Source organism: Seriola dumerili, unplaced genomic scaffold, assembly GCF_002260705.1.
Source record: "Seriola dumerili isolate Sdu_G_001 unplaced genomic scaffold, Sdu_1.0 BDQW01000331.1, whole genome shotgun sequence".
Lineage (NCBI taxonomy): Eukaryota > Metazoa > Chordata > Actinopteri > Carangiformes > Carangidae > Seriola > Seriola dumerili.
In genome coordinates this window covers 699,291-718,971 of record NW_019174586.1, presented here as the reverse complement: position 1 = coordinate 718,971, position 19,681 = coordinate 699,291, and the positions used below count along the sequence as shown (strand labels likewise).

The 19,681-nt window shown below is 40.9% G+C and overlaps 2 protein-coding genes across 4 annotated transcripts in view; one reads left to right on the top strand and one right to left on the bottom strand.

Annotated features, from left to right (window-relative positions):
• The window catches only part of ppp2r2c (protein phosphatase 2 regulatory subunit Bgamma), a 21,139-nt gene extending 16,295 nt beyond the window's left edge, over window positions 1-4,844 (top strand). For both annotated transcript variants that reach the window (XM_022759906.1, XM_022759905.1), the window contains 3 exons: window positions 49-218; window positions 2,951-3,042; window positions 4,162-4,844. In XM_022759906.1, the coding sequence (XP_022615627.1) occupies window positions 49-218; window positions 2,951-3,042; window positions 4,162-4,456 (557 nt within the window). In that variant the 3' untranslated portion in view covers window positions 4,457-4,844. The remainder of the gene's footprint in view (window positions 1-48; window positions 219-2,950; window positions 3,043-4,161) is intronic.
• A 2,264-nt stretch (window positions 4,845-7,108) lies between these two features.
• wfs1 (wolframin ER transmembrane glycoprotein) lies at window positions 7,109-15,156 on the bottom strand. Of its 2 annotated transcripts, none has more exons than XM_022760410.1 (10): window positions 14,970-15,156; window positions 13,791-14,177; window positions 12,164-12,240; window positions 11,831-11,975; window positions 11,524-11,697; window positions 11,269-11,349; window positions 10,913-11,073; window positions 10,293-10,529; window positions 10,080-10,198; window positions 7,109-9,676 (listed from the first exon to the last, which is right to left on the bottom strand). In XM_022760410.1, the coding sequence occupies exons 1-10, from the start codon at window positions 15,133-15,135 to the stop codon at window positions 8,128-8,130; spliced, it is 3,096 nt and encodes a 1,031-aa protein (XP_022616131.1). In that variant the 5' UTR covers window positions 15,136-15,156; the 3' UTR covers window positions 7,109-8,127. The 2 variants fall into 2 exon arrangements, with proteins under 2 accessions (XP_022616131.1, XP_022616132.1); XM_022760411.1 differs by having other exon boundaries at window positions 14,987-15,071.
• Window positions 15,157-19,681: the final 4,525 nt, after the last annotated feature.

Below are 19,681 nucleotides of genomic sequence, written 5' to 3'. Positions count from 1 at the left end.
TGTCGTACTCTCTCCCACTCCATTTATTAATCTCCCACCCTTCGCCAGTGTTTGAGGAGCCCGAGGACCCTAGCGCCCGCTCCTTCTTCTCCGAGATCATCTCCTCTGTGTCAGACGTCAAGTTCAGCCACAGTGGCCGCTACCTGCTCACCAGAGACTACCTGACTGCCAAAGTCTGGGACCTCAACATGGAGAGCAAGCCCCTGGAGACGTACCAGGTGTGTGACTGAAAAACATGAGGCTGTGTTAAAATACAGCAAACACACTGAATATTTTCTCTCAGGCTCAGCTACTTTGATGAGATTTTGTCTGGCAAGGAGCAAATTTACTCAAGGAAAAGTGAACTGATCAGTGGTTTAGTAAGCATTAACATATTTTCTTTTCAATTCACTCATCTCCCAGGGAGCAGGGATTACTGAAGATCACAACTGGAATTTGAGATGTATAGTGTAAGATGGAATTTCCGCTCGTGTTCTCATATTCCAAATACTCTTTACTAATCTTGGCACAGCGGCGGTGTTCAGACAGAATACTGTAGTCGTGTTTGTACTAGCTCATTGGCTGTGTTATTATTGTTCCATCATTACCGGCTCATACATTGGTTGTTGACTAAAACATGCAGTCATATCAACTTTATAACCCGATACTTCTATGCCTGCTGATATCCACACACCGAAAGACAAACTGAAAAAAATTAAAAGAAACAATGCAACTGCAGATGCTTCTATACACAACATGAGGTGTCACTGAACTATGTGAAGTACTGTACGCTATGTTGCTTGCACTCACTATATCTCAACCCAGTTTAACAGCGATGAGAATTTTTCGACTGATGTTGTTAAGCACTCTCCACCACCATCATCAAAACACCAAGTTGAGGGAATATCTTTTGGAAGAATATTGTTTCGTCCTTCCATTAGAGTTCCAGAGACTTTTACAATCTGTTTCAAGGAGCATTGAAGCTGTTCTAGTGGCTCTTGGCCAAACACCTTAATTAAACACTTAATACTGTTTTTTTCTTTGCTGTGTAGCTGTTTGTATTAGAAGGTCACTGCCTTGACGCAAGTGTTAGCGACTGAAATCACAGTTGTGTTGTCCAAACTGCTAGGTGACTAACTGTCCCTGAAAGACAGCATTGTCATCCTGGAAAATGTGCATAATTATAGACAGAAATGAATCACAGGAACAAGGCTGCCTCTCAGAATCACTGTACTTACTGATGATTAGATTTTTCCTAAACCTTTTAAGGATAATTGGATTGATTACGTGCCAGATAATGCACTTCTTCCCATCAGTGCAGAAACACCAGAAACCCTCACTGAGTTTTTAACTTTGGGCTATAATCTGTAGTGCATCTGTGTGTGTTTAGCAGATTAATACATGTGAGACAAACACAAACAGTAAATTATCATTATACCATGTATGAGTGGTGGACATTAAGTGGGCCTAACATCCTGTGAAAAATGTACACATACAACACTAAGTACTAAGCTGATAAAAAAGATTTTTCTCTATTTTTGTATGCAACTTTCCCACATCGACATTCAAATTGTCTCCAGATAATGTCACTTGTTAAGTGTTTACAATCAGCCACACCAGCCTGTGTTTATGCATTTATGTGCGGCAGAAGTATTTATCAACTCCCTTTTTTCAGCGTGTGTTTAATATTCCTGCCGCGGGCGTGTGGGTGAGTGTGTGTGTGTGCGTGTGTGTGCGTGCGTGCGTGCGTGTGCGTGCGCGTGCGTGTGTGTGTGTGTGTGTGTGTGTGTGTCTGCTTGACGTGTGAGGGCCTATGAGGCAGCCAGGAGTGGGAGGCTAAGACGCACTGGAGCTATTTATAGGCTGCCGAGCCTCCACTCATAAAGTGAAGCGGGAAGGAGGGATACCTTACACAGCGCCCCACACCTAGATCTGCAATGCAGCATGGAGAGGGAGGAAGAAGGGGGAGGGAGGGTGGAGAGGGGTGAGGGTTTGTTGAGGTGGTGTGAGGATGGTGTGATGAGAGGAGGAGAGAGGAATGAGGGGAGAGTTTGTAAATTAGAGGATGAGAGAGTTCCATGGTAGAGATATGTGGATGAATGGAGTGAACTGAGAGAAACATAGGGGAGAAAAATAATTTCAGAGCTGAACTCCTTATTTTGGAAAGTTTACACTGGTATTTCTCCTGGGGCATGAGAAATATGCACAAATCCATGATTGATGAGGCACTGTACTCTAAATCAGAGATCATGCGGGCTGGGAAAAAAAAAAAAAAAGACAGTATATTCAACTCCAGCTGTCACTGTATCATTTCACCTTATGCAGAAAGATCCACAGGGGAAAACAAAAATGTCACCAGGTTTGATGTACAACCATGAGCCGACCTCAGCTTGACCGTTTATTGATTGCGAGGCGACTGTTGACTGCTGACTTTATGCAGAATGTGAAAACAGGGGGCTTAATGCAGAGCACCGTGGCTGGAGGAAGGTGTAGATTTCAAACCTTTGCACCACCGAGCCGGCACAGTGCTGACACAGGCAGGTCGAATGAAAGCACTAGGGAAAAGAGTTATTAGTCAGTGAATATGTTTGTGTGTGAGTGTTCACATGTGTGTCTCTGTTATCATGCCCTTGGTGGGTTTGGTAATAGAGAGCTGGATCGTAATGGATTTACTGATATGGAAAAGGAGTTTAGATTAAAATGTACTCCTGGCCCTCTTATTGCTGAGGGCTGGTGTTGTGTCTTATTAGTGTTGCCTTCAGAGAGGTTTGCGTTACAACTTGCCCACATTTAATGTGTTTTGTCTGTGCTGGGATTTGTATGTGTGTGTGTGTGTGTGTGTGTATCTTCGTCTTCTGCTCACTCTTCTATTTATAGTTTACATTGAGAGTCAGTACCTGGGAGTGTAGCAGCTGTGTGCTGGACTCATGTGTAATCATACCTGTGCATGTGTGTGTGTTTATTCCTCCAGGTTCATGATTACCTCCGGAGCAAGTTGTGTTCCCTTTATGAAAACGACTGCATCTTTGACAAGTTTGAGTGTGCATGGAACGGCTCAGACAGGTACCTGAAGTGTCCAGACATCTTTGTCTGTTTTTTGTATTTTCAACATGTCTGAGGTGAGGAAAGGAAGACTGTTGCTTGTATTTTCTGGGGGTGTTTTTAAGCTTTTAAATGGCTTCACCCAATTTCCAAAAAACACATTTTTCTACATTCACATGGTGGTATCTTGCCATGCTAATAGCTTCTGTTTTATGTGCTGAGGTTTTTTAGAAATTTCAAAGAGGAGTATCCATTACCCAAATACAATACAATGATTGATCCAGTACAAATAGACATCAACAGAATTTCTCTTAAAGCACTGAAGTATTACATTTGAAAAATTCAACAGCAGCAGCTCTTTCCAGTAGCTGTGTCTTCGTAGCTCAGGATAATCCGCAGACCTCACAGTGAACAGTTCTCTAAGGATCTATTTTTTTTTTTTAAATTGTTCACTGTTTTGTTTTTTTTTTGTTTCTGTCCAGAATCAAATTAGGGACGATTCAGTTATAGGATACACATCTTTATCACAAGGTTGCCTCATGTACAGCGTTTTTTTTTGTTGATTATCTAGAGTCAAAACTAGACACTAATTTTGGAAAAAACAAATTGCCACTGAGTTTTTCAAAACTAATTTTTCAATGTTATGAGTTTATTACTTGTTTATCTATAGGGGTCATCTCAGTTTGAGTGTTAAATTATTATATAATTTGTGTAAACAATGTAAGCATTTATATTTGGCTGCGTTGACGCTACATTGAGCTACTTCACTATACTGTTGTGTAGGTTATCACGTCTTGGACAAAAATTTGGATAACAATTTTATATTTGGATGAAAATACCTGTACCTAATATAGCATAAGCATAAAATAAATATAGTCAGGTGAAGTACAAGCACTGTAAAATTGTACATAAATACAGTACTTGAGTTGTTAGTTACTCTCTACTATTGAATAAACTATTCCTGTTTCTGATGTAGATGAATCAATCCAATAAAGTTATCTATAGAATGGTGGATGTGTAAGGTTAGGTTACGAAATCTGGCCAATGACAGTCCTCATTAGTTTAGTAGGAGAACAGAGAAGGAGAATGTTTGAGTGTTTCTAGACGGTCGTAACAGGATCCTTCTCCTCCTATGTGCAGTGTGATCATGACGGGAGCGTACAACAACTTTTTCCGCATGTTCGACCGGAACACCAAACGCGACGTGACCCTGGAGGCATCAAGAGAGAGCAGTAAACCCCGAGCTGTCCTGAAGCCCCGGAGGGTCTGCGCCGCCGGAGGAAAGCGCCGGAAGGACGACATCAGCGTGGACAGCCTGGACTTCACTAAGAAGATCCTCCATACGGCCTGGCACCCGACTGAGAACATCATCGCCATCGCTGCCACCAACAACTTGTACATCTTCCAGGACAAACTCAACTCTGAGATGCATTAGTGAACGGATGTCAGCGGCGTATACGAATGAGTTTACACCTGAACACACAACTATGCCAGAATGTACACATTAACAGACATACACACACAGGAATATGCCTAATCCACACACACATAAGCAGAAAGCATACACACGTATGTCTTCTCTGACACTCCTCCACCTCCTCCCCAGCCACTGAAAGGACCTAGAAAGGGCTAGAAAGGGAACAGGCTGGATTACGCAATGGATTATGGATTGCAAAATTGTCCGAACTGTGGATTTCTTGATTGTTAACCTCTGGATTGTGCTTGATGGTGTGGTGATTGCTACAGCTCAGCTTCTGATGGGGATAACCCCCGCCCCCCCAGACAGGAGAGATGTTTACATGTTTGTCTTTTTTTTTTTTTTCTTCAGGCTCTTTTTTGCTTTCTCCACCTCCTCCTCCTCCTCTTCTCTCTGTATTTGTGTGCTCGAGCAAAGCCTATTCTTATCCCTTGCCCACTGTTTTGTGTAACAAAACCCTTCGTGGTTGTCTACCAGCGGCACTGATGAAAAATGGGGCATTTATGTAACTGGCTGTTTGTTTGATTTCAGATCAGCTACCCCACTTCTGTTTTTGTAACTTGTTAGATGATGTTAATGATGGTAATTATGATGACAATGACAATTTGAAATGATATGTGTGATGTGCAAGGATGAACTCGGGACCCCTCCCCTTAACCCAAGTGCACCCAGACGCCTCTGAGCTCAATTGGACTGTGTCCAGTGAGGTAAAAATATTTACAGTCCTGCAGATAGAAGCAGAAGTTAATAGATTATTACACCACGGTCTAATATGAGGACACACACTCATATCTGCTCCACACAGTGTGTTTCAGTCATCCAACTTCTCTGATTGTGGATTCTGCTTCTGGTCTGGAACTGCGTCATGTGCTACTTTGCCGTTAAATACAGTTCAAATCAAGCAGAAAAAGATTTTTAAAAATAAACAAAATAATTTCAACAATCAAGCAAAATGATGCTGCATGTCAAACAGATTTAGCCTAGGTGTTTATAAATTGACTGACTGACTGACTTGGCTGCCTTCTTAACCATTTAGACCCAGCTGTACAAAGGCTTCAGGGGCCCCGGCGCCCAGTGCAGCACGAGTAACCATAGATGGCCGAGCTCTCCTACCTTTGTTTGTGTCTTCGGACACTGAAGCATGTTTACCAGTGTTCGGTTCATACACTTACATGTACATTTTGAATGAAGCCGTCAAAGAATCAGTTTCGACTCCACTGAAACTGAGAACCAAGAAGAATGGGGAATGTTTGATTAATGTTGTACTCTTAAAGAAAAAGAAAAAAAAATCAAAGGGCCTAAATGGTGTCTGTATATATCAACTCTGTTTTTGACACATATGAGGTTTTGTTTTTTTAACATCCATAAACGGACTGCGGACTCCATCATCTGTATTGATGATTGCCTCCACAGCTACAGCAGAGAGATGGTACTTTAATCTCTTCAGCCTTCCTCACGGATTACTTTGCTGATGTGCAGAAGCTTTTATTTTTAGAGAACAAGTTTATTCTTTTATTTATCCTTTTTTGGAAACATCTGTCAGTTTAACTCCACGTCCTGACCAAACTAATGTCGATTCACATATTTGTATGTTAATGTATGTTGTTGACAAAATTGTCAAATGGACAGTTATAAATAATGTTAATATGTTTTTTTTTTTGAATAAAGATTTCAACAAAATTGCATCCAATGAGCGTACAGCTGTGATTTTTATTGCAATTTAATCAGAGCTGGTAAAACAACCATTATGTTAATGTGCACGCTTTATAGCTTTATTTTATATGGGCCTTTAAGGGGTCATCATCACAGTCTGTGATATAGGTGAGGTCATGTAGTCTAAGGCACCACCTAGTGTCATGACACACTTATTACACCTGGAGATAAATGATTCCAGGATTCACTCCTGCAATGCTTTATAAACTTTTCCTGCCATGCCCCCGTTTGGAAGCTGAAAAAATTACACATTTACCATTTGTAGTTTAATTTACTGGTAACGTTACTGGAAAATCTAGTAATAAAAGAAGCCATTTTGAATTTTATTGATATAAATAATGTGTATATATGTGTATAAATTTTTTTGTGTTGCACAAATGAGAAATTCAGGTTCAACTTTGCTCAAACTGCCTGAGTTTCTTCACACAAAAAAAACACCATTATCTCCTGTTGCATTCAGAGCAAAATTGGCTTTTTTCCATGGATTTGACTGCTTTGTTTATGTGATGTATCACCAGCTTTTCTTCCTCCCATGTCAAAAGTCTGTTATTCTTGTACTTTCACGTTGTTTTGCTTTTTAAATACATCTCTTGTTCCTTCATCTTTCTGAATTTAAACTAATTTATACCCATTTTTTACATGAACGGTGGCTCTGTTCTATTCAAGTATCCCAGTAAGTCATGACAGCGAGTCAGCATGCACAAAGCCAGGACCCTGAAACTGAGACAGCTAAAAGGAATTCAACCACCATTCATTTTGTTATTTACACCTGTGTTTTTCCTCCTATTGCACTGAAACTTCAAGCCAAAAGTTTGCGTTTAAAATGAATATATAATGCAATTAATGTTAAACAAAAACAGCAACAAGCAAATGTTTTCATCATATTTATGGGTCACAGTACAGAAAACAGTAGTGACATCCTATTTTAAAAACACATCATCACTCAGGGGCTGCAAATGTTCAATATATTAAATCTCTGCACAGCAGAGATGGAGACAAAACAAGGAAGGAGAAAGAAGAGGAGAAACAGCAAGACACACAAGAACAGAGAGAACAGCTGAGGTACACATGAATAACAGCTCTGTAATAAATACAAGCACAGAGGCAGGTGAACTTTTTAAAAGGTAAAGGATTAAAGACATGATTTAGTCTGTTCTCTCCAAAATTACTATTTAACTGACAATATGTCTTATAAGGCACTTGAAAACCACTTCAAAATTACATACTTGACATGTATAGTAGTGTATAACTTTAGATGATTATGGTTTGACATGAAAGGAAAACCTTATCACAAGGATGACCAAAAGAAAAATGTCTTCTATCATTTGTAGACACAAAAAGGAAATGAGAGCACAGTATAACAAGGAAAGTGTAAAATGTCAATACTGATGATTTTGGCCACATAGTGTGTCACAATATTGACCAACACACATGAAATTGGGTGCAGCGGACACACTTTTTGTATGGCAAACCAACTAAACCAAAATTACTTAATTAACAGACTCTTGTGGTGACCACAATTGCAGCTTAGATGGGATGAAATGTTTAGTGACTCCAGCTGAGGCAGTTTGATCATGGTTTTTTTACTTATTAAAAAGCTCATTAGTTTGTGTTTCTCCCCCTTTGTAAATTTCATAGTCATTATATTATGTACTCTCACACATTTTGGCTCAAACCCTAGAAGAATGCAAACACAAACTCACTCAGTACAGATTCCATAAATATTTAAGTGTCTGTCCACTCCACTACAGTAAGAAACTCTCCAACAAAATATTTAGATTCTGTTAAGAACAGAGACATACAATCATTAATGTTCTTCCGCTGAGGATAGTATTATCATTACACGCATTTTATCACACTTCTTAGCATCAGTTCTACATTTCTCCCAGAGATGCGTCTGGCAGATCTCTTTCCCTCTATCCCTCCTCCTGTGTCACATTCTCCGTTTCAGTCTCTGTGTCTGAGTGTTGTTCTAGCTGAGCGGTCAGGAAGGGGTTAAAGAAGAAGTCAAAACCAAACTGCAGGGCATTCTGAGCCGTGCGCCTCCAGTCATGTTCGATCTTATATTGCCTACGGCCCGGCACTCTAGCACCACCGCATGACATACAGTGAATGGCTTTCAGTTCAAACACGGGCCATTTGGAGCCTAAACGCCCCTCCAGTATGGTGCTAAACTCCACCAGGCTTCCTGTGTTTAAGTGTAGGAGCATAGACTTGAACTCATTGCTAGCACGCAGAACTATGTCTTTAGTTGCGTCTTCATCCTCTATGATCGTCCCGTTCTTGGTCTTCCTCTCCAGCGGCATGCCCATCGTGACTTCGAATTTGTATCGATCAAAGCGTTTGACGTGGCATTCGTGCTTGGCCAGTCTTTTAAGTTTACAGAGGGGGTCTTCGGGAGGGGGAGCCGGGGCAGGCAGAGGCTGGGGCACAGCTGTGGCGTTTCTAACCTCCTCACACAAAGGATACGGCTCACCGTACAGGCACCGCATCCAGTTCCCCACAAACACAGGCAGCAGGTTAACAACTGACTGTGGCCCATTCTCAATGTCGGTCACTCGGACGTATTTGAAGCGTCCGGTCCAGGTGACACGATGTCCTTCGAGATGAGAGCATAGAATCTGAGTTTGGGCCATGTTGGACTCTTTCCAGGACAGAGGACCGCAGAGGTTGCTGTACTCAGGCCACGTCAGGGTGGAGTTATACACCTTCATGCCTTCAGACCTGTACACGTACATCCAGCAGAAGAGCACCACCGCACTGAGCCACACCAGGATGAGCTTGACGATGCTGCTCCGTGACAAAGACCGAAAAACGGCAATGGGGTTGAGGCTGAAGCGAGTCCAAAGCCTCAACACAACTGGCACGAAGCAAACGGTCAGTGTGACAACCATCTTGGTCACCTCCAGGGCAAGGAACCACTGCAGTAACTGGATGAGGAGCATTGCGGCCAGGCCCAGTGAGAGTATAGGAAGGGCGAACAGGAAAAGGAAGTAGCCCACACAGGTGCGGATGAGTCCTATTGCACTGGCATTATTGAGGAACACCAAGCAGAGCTCACACCAGGTAAAGCAGACCAGGTAGGGGACCAGGCACAGGTAGGTGCCCTTGAAGCCTCTCAGCTGGGCCATACGGAAGAGGAGATAGAAAAGGTGTCCATATAGCAGACACGGCATCCCCAGGTTTAACGCCACAACGTCCCCTAGAGGCACAGTGATGAACGTCGCCCCAAAGACCTTGAGGAACCGGAAGGAGTCTGGCAGGAGGTAAGTGAGGGAGCAGGCGCCAGAGAGAACCTCTGTGAGGAGGGCTTTACGAGCAAAGAGCTGAGCAGAGGCATGAAGGCTGAGGAAGGCAGTGATGGTGAAGAAGAGAGCGATGGCAGCAAACTCTGAGCAAGGGATCCAGGATTTATCAGCAACAGGGAAGGAGAAAACCACAAAGACCACCGAGAGCAGGAAGTACCTGGGGACACAAAGACACAGGATGTACTTAATCTGCTGTACAAGCATTTTGCATATGTGTATTTGTCATCTTGATTCGATTCGCTTTCTTGAATTTGACATTTTATTTTCATACAACAACTTTTCTTTCTCAACTCTTTATATGTTCTTACAATTTGTTTTATTAATGTTTAGGTTCCAGAAGTTAAAACAAAAAAGTTACTCTTACTCTTAATTACTGTAACATTAAAATTATTATTATTATTTTTTTTTTTAAATACATAATTGTTTCTGCATGACAAAACCAGTGAAACGTGAACAAAACTAAACCGTTAACGAAACCAAGTAAACAACTAAAAGTGGTAAACTGAGCAAAGGAATGAACACGTTTACATATGGATGAAGGTAAACAGGGATGAACATACAGATAAGGCTCTAAGTGTGTCCATCCAAAGTTGGTCTCAGCCTGCTCCATATCAAGACCAGGTTCAAAGTGAGCCAGCAGGTCTGTCAGAGCCCGAAAGTTTTCCCATGCTTTTGAATTCTGTAGAAAGAAATGTGTATTCATTCAAAATTTAATGTTATTTTTAACTGAGCTTGATCCAAAATCTACAGGATTGATAGCAGTTGTCACTAACCTGAAATACCCGCAGTGTGCAGATGACCATGGAGAAGAATGAGAGGTAGAAAACCAGCAGGGGGATGAGGAAGATGAAGAACTCGATGGTGAGGTTGGAGATGATAAAGAAGAAGATGAGTGCATTGACGTGGTGGGTGGGGATCAGGGCGCTGAGCCACTGCATGCCAGCCCGCGACGCCCAGTCGATGAGGTGCTCCTTGATCTCCAGCAGAGCGTACAGAGGGAACTTCAGCAGCTAGAGAAAAATGATCAGCAGCTATTCAATATCAAACAAAAATGCAAAATGTGAAGAATATAATTATTTTCTTTTCCAGTTATCAGCTGTTCTGTTCAGTTCAGCAGAATCTCAGGTTCTATTTCAATTGTTTTTGGTTATTTTTGGTTTGAATCAACTGTGGACACATTGGTTATGATTATAATTTAAGTGATGCAGTGGCTGTACACCAGACAAAAAACAAAAGGTAACATTAGAAGTGGATAATACAGCAGATTAATAATGGGCACAATATCTGTGGTTCAGCAAACACATTAAACTTAATCAAAGTGTGAAATGCGAGGTAAATCTTCACAGGGACAGCATGCACAGCTACATCCTTACAGAGACAGAGAGCTTCCCACCTTTTGGTGCAGCGGCAACTCATCTGGATTCTTCACTACTACGCCATCATCGTCATCTTCATCATCGCCTCCTGCAGCAGCCATAACTGGTGACGGTGCAATACCCTGAGCGTACTTCTTAGTCATCTCGACGAAATCGTCAAGACCGACAAGGGAACTGGCTACACAGAAGACACGTGTTGTATGTTAACTCACAAGTCACTTTTTTTCTTGTTGTAACTACGATTTCATCTGGTTGAATGAATAAAAATAATGTTTTTATTCCCTTTGGGGCATCTTAGACGTTAATTACAAAATGTATGTAAACAATCACAGCTGTGATGACTTGTGTATGTTAAATAGGAGATCACACATACCCTCACTGGTGACCATTGTCTCCAGGACTCTCCTCTGTTTCTTGGCAGAGCTGTTTAGTGGACCAGGCGAGACTGGTTTCCCTGTAGATGAAGAAATGATTATATGAGATGGTAAAAAATTCCCCTCAATATGCAGCTTACTGTTTTTTTTGTCTTTAATTCTTTGTATTAATTTGTATTACCTGTTCAGTTTATATAACTTAATAAACTGTATGATGTCGGTGTGTCGAAAATAAAGTATATTTCCCATGCTACCTGGCTCTGCGTGGACGTGCTCAACGTTCTCTAGCATCTCCGAAACAGCCAGCGACTTCTTCCTCTCTGGATTCAACTTCCAGTACATAAGCAGAGCCGCTTTCCTAACTCCTCTCTCGAAACGAGTCTCTGTACACAACTTCTTCACCTCCTCAAAGTTCTCCAAAGTGATGCCTGAAAAACAAAAGAAGGCAAATGTGCATAATGTTAAAAGGCAAACTATTCCCAGGCAACTTTCATAATATCAAACCAACGATTTTTATGTTACCTATAGATTGAGGGTGTTAACAGTGGGACATTTTGGTACCTTTCCTGGAGGCCAAGCACTGCTGCAGCAGTTTGACGGCATCCTTGCGGCCTTGTTTAGCAGCCTGGACCAGCCAAGTGACCGCTGTGCAGTTGTTCAGCTCCTCATCCCTTTCTTCTGCTAATGCCAGGAAGTAACGCCCCATCTGGACACACAGACACACACACACACTTTAAGACTTGCAAGGCAAGCATCACTTTGACTTGGTGACCTGTCCTTCCCATCAAAATGTCACTCTAAAATAACATTTATCATTACTTGGCCGATCTGTTCTGTGCCCACCATATGGCCATTAAAGTCAACAGCATTTACAGTGAGTTCATTGACACTGACCTTGGTCTGTGCTTTAGCATCTCCTGACTTCGCTCTCACCTCCAGATCTTCAAAAGTGACCTCCTCCTCTGGCTCCTCTGAAGGACACAGGAAACCATTCACTAAACACTGTAGTCGATTTCATGGGTCTTTAAAACATTGTATTAGTGACACTAGATAAATCAGTGTTAAACAAAATCAACCATGTGATAAATTTGTGGCCGTTAAATATGATTACAGTAAACAATTGTATATATACTGTTGTATGTGAGTATTTCTATGGTAAATAGGAGAATTGTGCGAAACCACTAGTTTTTACAGCAACTAGTGTAGTCTGGGGAATAACTTAACTTCTCTCTCCTCCTCGACAACCATCCAAGTCATTTCCAGTTAAAATCAAACAACTAACAAGACTAAAATTCTTTGTATTTTTCTGCTAGGAAATACTTCTGCTACTTTATTTTTCTTGCTAAGAGCTTAAATTAGTCTTGAATTAGGTTTTCATCATGTTCTTTTCATGTTTCTTCAATACTTTGCACACATGGTCCACATAAACATTAAGAGGCATATGGAAACAGGTCAGTGACGCGAGTGATCCCAGAGCATGTGCATGAGTCAAATCCTTCCAGAAACAGCTCCTGTCCTGATAAGACTGTCCCACTGAACCCTGCCACTTTAATTATCATCTTTTTTCAGCTGATGACTTCTGCTACTCTCAAATCCCAGGGCCTCACTAGAGATAGAGCGGCCAGATGGAAAAGTTGTTGTTCTTAAAGCAAATGATAAATCTCTCTAACTATATACACCAGGGAAAAGATGGTGGGCAGCAACAAATGTGGAAACACTCTCCAAGTTTCAAAACGCCCACACAATGTAAGTGATACTGGTGAGGGAGGTGGTGCTGTGTCTGTGTCTGTCTGTTACAGGAAGCAAAAGGAAATGTGATGAGATCCAGCAGCTTCCGTCAGATGTCCGTCTGTGCTCCTGCTATGCTGCTCATATATGTAACCCACCACCTGAACCCTAAAATAACTTTTTGCTTAGCACAGTCAACAGCAGATGCTAGCTTCGTTGATGCAACTCACGCTCACACAGCGATGCAATCTGTCTCCCATTTTTACTTTCACTAGCTACATTATGATTATCTTTTCAATTATAAACAGCTAGGCACATGGTATGGTGTGTGTGTTTTTCAGGGGGCGGGATTAGATCTAATGGAAAAAAAAAATGGTCCAAATGAAATGACTGAGGTGTTAGATTTCACACTTTCCAGTAACACTCCATATTAACAAGATGTCACTGCAAAGTCACGCAGCAAACTAAAACATGATATCCTCAGCAGAACTAAAAGATCTCCTACTATGTGAACTTTAAATTCTGGATTTGGTTAGTGGAAAATAAACAGAGTTGAAGCTCTATCAAAAGATAGGGGTGAGACAGGCTTTTCTTCTCAAGTCAGCAGAATGGGAAAGGCTGCTTTACATGTTGTGGTAAATGTCTACAGTTGCTATGGAGACACTTCAGTACACGCAGTAAAATGGGGGTGTTGGCTGCACTGATTGTTGAAGAAGAGGGAGGGGAAATAGTGTAGTAAAGATTGTTTTTAGGATTTAAAGTGTAAAAGATCAAAGGTCAGTTTGATTCTCACCTGGTTCAGGTGTGGGAGGTGGCTGAGGAGCTGTAGCAGCAGCTAAGGATCCAGTTAGGGGATTCCCTGTAGCGGCTGCATTGAGCTGAGATCTGCCTACGTGAGATAGGCTCCTGGTGGGCTGGCGGAGAGGTGAGGCAGGTGGCGTGGACAGGGAGGAAGAGCGGGAAGAAAGACCTGGAGAAGTCCGAGGGGGGGCAGTGGAGGGAGAGGATGAGGGTGTGGCTGGAGGTGTTGGCATGCTGAGTTTAGGTTTAGGTCGGTCTGAGGTTGGTGTGGTTGTGATAGTGGATGAGCTGGATGAGGAGGGGCCCGCCCTGAGGGTGGTGGGAGATAATGGGCTTGGTTTTGGGGTGGATGAGTTGCCAGTCAGTGATGGTTCCATGGCTGAAAACCGCATCAGACAACAAATCAGTCAAAAAGAAAACTCACAATCAGAGAAATGACAGAGAATCTGTCAAAATAAAACATCATAAGCGCCTAAAGGTTTTGCACAGTACTGTATATCTGCTTCCCCTTTAACATGGTGCCAGCAGACACCTGTGGCTCTCAACCATATGCCACCAAGACCCAAGCGCCAAGCGCCTGCAGACTTTCATTCTAACAACACTATAACAACTGATGGCTAATAAAGAAGTAGACTGGAACTATATATCAGTCTGCACATTTTTTTTTTTGCCCCCATGACACACAGCTGAGTACTAACATGTGCTGACTAAACAGTCCAATTCCCTTTTACTCAGGACTTAACATCCCTGTATAATATATATACAAGTTTAAGTTAAGTTTGTTTCAGCTGTGCAAAACTTTTTGCCTTCTGTGAAAGCAGACCCGTCCTGTGGTCTGCAGTCTATTTTAGACATTATTTCTAAGGGATTCCCGGGCAGCTATATTGAGACGGTGTCATCTCTGACGCTGAGTGCCCTGACTGGGAACGTGATGAGTCCTGTTGCAGTTTAGGGAACCCCCCTTTGACCCGTACGAGGAGGCTCTAATGACACTGATTTAACTGGTGGGGTTGACATACAGATAATCCTAATAGTGATCACAATTCAGCCACTATTCATTCACAGCTACACTGCAGTGTAAATACCGAGATACAAAAAGACAGTGGCAGATGTGGCAGGCAGCTTAGATAACCCAGTGGTCTTGTTGCTAATGCTAAAGTTGTCCGCTCACCTTTACCACGTACGTACCGATTTATTTCTAAATCCTCCAAGTGAAAATACTTCGAGAAATATATCAGTTTCTTTTTTACTCGGTGTCCCACGTCATTCTTCCCTTTCGCTTTCGTAAAATCTTCCTCCTGTCCGCTGTTTTGCAGTCGGTCAAACTCCAAACACATACAATGTACAGGAAAGTCTGCCAGCTGCTCCACTCGACGTTCACGCCTACTTCGTATCATGATGGTTTTGATTGGACAAAACAGAGGACTCACTTTCCTTAACGCGATTTGATTGGCTGCTGCGGCCGAAAGCGCAAACAATTTATCTCAGTCATGAACAATCAACCATCGAAAGATTTCATGTTAAAGGTAAGTGGCTGAATCCTTAAGATCAGGGACACTAATTTTCATTTATCAACACCAGTTTAAATGGGCTAAATTCAAAAATAAGTTTCTACAGTTGAGCTTGAGACCTCTTTAAATGCACTCTCACTTTATATTAATCATTATTCGATTTCATCGATTTCATTCGATTTTCTTTTTTCTGTTTGCAACAACAGGATGTTTGTTTTCTACCAGGAGATGGCAGTAGCCTACATGACATGTTTTTATTTACAAATGTGATGAACTTTAAAAAGATTATTATTTTCCTTCAGTTTGTACAGTCTTTGAAATTACATTAAAAACGGATAAAATATATTCTTTGCTTTGTTTTTTTATAAGTAATAATCTCTTCGTTTTACTTTTGCATTTGCATAGGATGTATAAGCTATGATAGTGTAGTCCATTTTTATTTTGTTACTATTTTTTATGATAAATGTTATAAAGAATCATACAGTATTTTTGTCCCATGAAGTTTGGACTAAATGGCAGTACATTTTATTCTTAGAGTATTTTAAGAATAAATCACATTTATAAAAAGTGTTGCTTCACAGAAACATACAACAACAACATACATACAGAAATGTATGCTTTGAGTTGTGCCACTAGATTAAACTTGTAATCGATAGGTTATCGGTACTCAATAAACTTGACCTTCCATTTATGGTTGAATATAAACAGTCTGAAACCCAAAAATATTCAGTTTACTATCATGTACAACAAAGAGCTGCAGCAAAAAAATTTTGCTCAGCTGTGGTGAGAGGAGGAAATGAAACAGAAGACTTGTGGTTTACAGAATTCACCGCCTTCAAGTATTTTGCTAGATCTGAATATGATTTTGGGATTAAAAGCAAATAATAGTCAGATTTAGCTTTTCTTATTGCAGATGTGCATTTGTTCCAAAGCTGCCTAAAAAAAGCAAACTGGTGACTCTTGCCAGACGCCAACATGTCTGGCAAGAGTAACTGCTTTATTTCACTCTTTGAGAAGGGATGAAATTTCTGCTGAGAACCAAGGATTTGACCAATTTTTACTTTTTTAAAAGTTGCATGTTTATCAACTTCTGACTTAAAAGACTTACAAAAAAGGCCTGCTCATCACAATGTTTGAAATTCTGTCTTATTGCCATATGTGAACATAGTTTTATCATTCTGGTGCTTCTAATGCAAGCTATTGGACAATGATCACTAAAAACAAGCTCGATTATATAGATGAGATTATTAAGATGATTCTTTTTGACCCTTGAATTGACAGGTCTGTGCCCCCAAATCCCAGGAATAACAGATGGTGTATGGTGATTGCCACACCAGTAGGTGGAACCTTATGAGTGTGGAGTCAGTTTGATAAAAGGTGTGATGGAAACTATAAGAGGGAAAATTTCAGCTTTTGTTGGGGGGCGGGGGGTTTGGCTCACAGATTATTGCTGCTATTTGCTTACCACTGCAGTACATGATATTTTAAAGTTACATTGGCAGTGGGAATATACAAGAATTAGCACAACAGTGACAAAAGTCATTTAAGTATTTAAGAAAAGCATAAGGTGCTTATAAATAACAACTATATAATCTGATTCACTTTTGGATTCAGTGTTTGTCCAACAACTAAGTTTCATCACATGATCCAAACTACACATTTCAGAGAGTACAGGCAAAGGTAGCTTGAGTTATTTCTTCTGCAAAACTAACAGGTAAAACTTTAATAGCCTGCCTCCAAATCTGTGATTTGAGTGTAGTATTTACTACGTGTTTCATTCTGTGAAAATAACATGTTAATTAAGAGCAAACAAGTTACTAAGGTTATGTTTCTAAGTTTGTAACTTTGTTCAGAGGTGTGTCTTTTTGCTCTCATACAGAGCAACCTGCCAGCAGGAAAACATTAAAGTTCAGAAGAGCGAGACCCAGGCAAAAAAGGAAATGGAGCAGACAACAGAAAAGAGAAGGACTCAAAAGAAAGAGTGAGATTAAAGTTCAATTCTGGGAATGAGAGTAGATACCACATTGTGGGAAAAGAAGGAAATGGGAGCAGTAATTGCTTAACTGCTGCTGCATTAAAGCAGTTATGTAAATGCCTCCCGATTAGTAGATTAATGAAATCCAGTTGAGAGGATAAGCAGGACCCTTGTACTGGTTTTAGTCTTTCACATGCACACCTTCAATCTATATTAGGCAATCTGTCTTTTAAGTGGACTTAGACACACACGCACTCACTGACGCAATTCTCATCTAATTTGAGCAAGGCAGCTCACGATAGATATTTGTAATAATGAGCTTGTTATGAGTCCAAATCTTTTGATTATGCAAAACCCCTTGCAGATTTGTTTGGGCTACTGTGCCCCTGTCTGAGATGGTCACAGTCATCACTCAAAGCTTTTTACCATGTGGTCACTACTTAGCTGATTGAAAATTGAAATAAGCTGGTCTTTTTTTTTTTTTTTTACATCAGTCTGTTTGTTGTCTCTGTCGGTATCCCCTGTCCTGAAAGTAGTGACTTAAGACTCAAGTGATGGAGACTCACCATCATCTTTCCTAATTTCATATCTGGCAAACCCTCTCCCTCAGTTGCAGTGATTAAAAGCTGCCATATGACACAACAGAATGGAGGCCATTAGTCCCACATTCACTCAGCCCCCCTCTTCATGTCCTGTCTGTGTCTATGGTAACAGGTCCCTGTATATACAGCACAGGCCCCACCCATGGGCTCCCCCGGCATTGCCAGTGACTCTCACAGGAAGAGACACTTGAAGAGGAGGAGAGGAGATATGGTCAGCAACCATAGCAACCAGAAGGGTTATGTGAGAACGGACATTGACTGCAGTGAAGATGAGTATTTCCATCACAAATGCAGCCCAGTAGCTGTTCTGACCTTTGAAGTTTCTGTCTGCAGGGAAATGGGCTGTAATTCTGGATCAGCTGTAGCCAGCTAACACTTCGTTCAGTTTTCAAGACCTGTGATAGTTTATAATTACATCTACTATGAAAAATATTGTACGTGCTTGTTTATGTTATGATACTAATATAAGAACAGAGGACATGCTGTCATACTATCTAGATAGCCTACAGGAAATCCCTTAATTTCTCAGACAGCAAATTAATCCAAGTCTCATGAAATTGGTGCCACTGACTGATCATCTTAAAACATGAGTACTTTATAATATAAATGTTATTATGAAGTCCAGTTGTGCTTAAATCATTGGCACATCCTACACATTTTCCAAGTGGGGAAAAAACTCGGCTCCTTCCTGTGGGTTATGTCCCTCCTTCAGCTGCCAGCCCTCTTTGTATTGATCTGCTGCTATTTGAGGCCTGAGTGGAAAAGAAGGCAGAGAAGAAGAAAAATTAAGTGATACAACAAGGAGAGTAGGAATAGCTGTAAACAGCCAAGCCTTTAGTTACAACCTTTTAGATTCGAGATTATGTTAGTTTCGATTTTTTTGTGTTTTGTCTCAATAAGATAAAATAAATCAACAAAGACTGTAATATTAAAAAAAAAAAAAAAAGTTCTGTGCAACACATTGTTTATTTACATCTTGGGCCAATGGAACTAATGCTAAGACAACCGTATAACTCTCTTAACCTTTCTAATTGAGTCATTAAACAGCTTCTATTATGATTCTGAGTGAAGGCAGAAATAGTCCATTTGTAGAGTGAAGTAGGCCTGGACTGTCCAAATGAACATTAAACACCTCATATCTTACTTGTAAAGTCAGAAAAAGAGGCAGATTTATGTTACTGTGTTTGAAAAGCTTTTACACATCCAAAGCAGCTTCAAAGACCCTATTTACTGTTACACATGAGATTTTTGTCTTGTTATGTTCATGTTATGAATGAATGGTTTTGGGGATGGACCAGGAACATCAGGCTCAGATTTTTTAGTGACTAACAGTGGTGAGTCATGCCCGGGAAGCCTAATTACCTTCATATGAAAATGTTACGTCACCACAAGCACTCCAGACTGGGGATGTGGGTTTACATTGTGGAAAATGGGTCAGTTTGGTGGCTGGCTCCAGAAATTGCCTGAAAGGTGCCTAATGTTTGATTCAGTGTCCCTTTATGTGTATGAGTTTGTTTCAACTAAATCTTCTACAGATGGCAGGTTAGCTCCTCATTTGATTCCCTGGCCCCTTCTGAATACCAAAGGCCATCTTTAAAAGCTATAATAAGATCAATCTGCAAGCAGTCATGAATATGTTAAGCTTATTATGGACAGCTCTCATTGATATGCTGAAAACCTAAGATGATTATGTTAAATTAATAAAAACAGTGACTCGTCACATTACTGTGTTCCTCAACTGGGTAAAAGAAATGGAAAAAGGCTGACTGACTAGATCTACCGTTATCATTGCTAA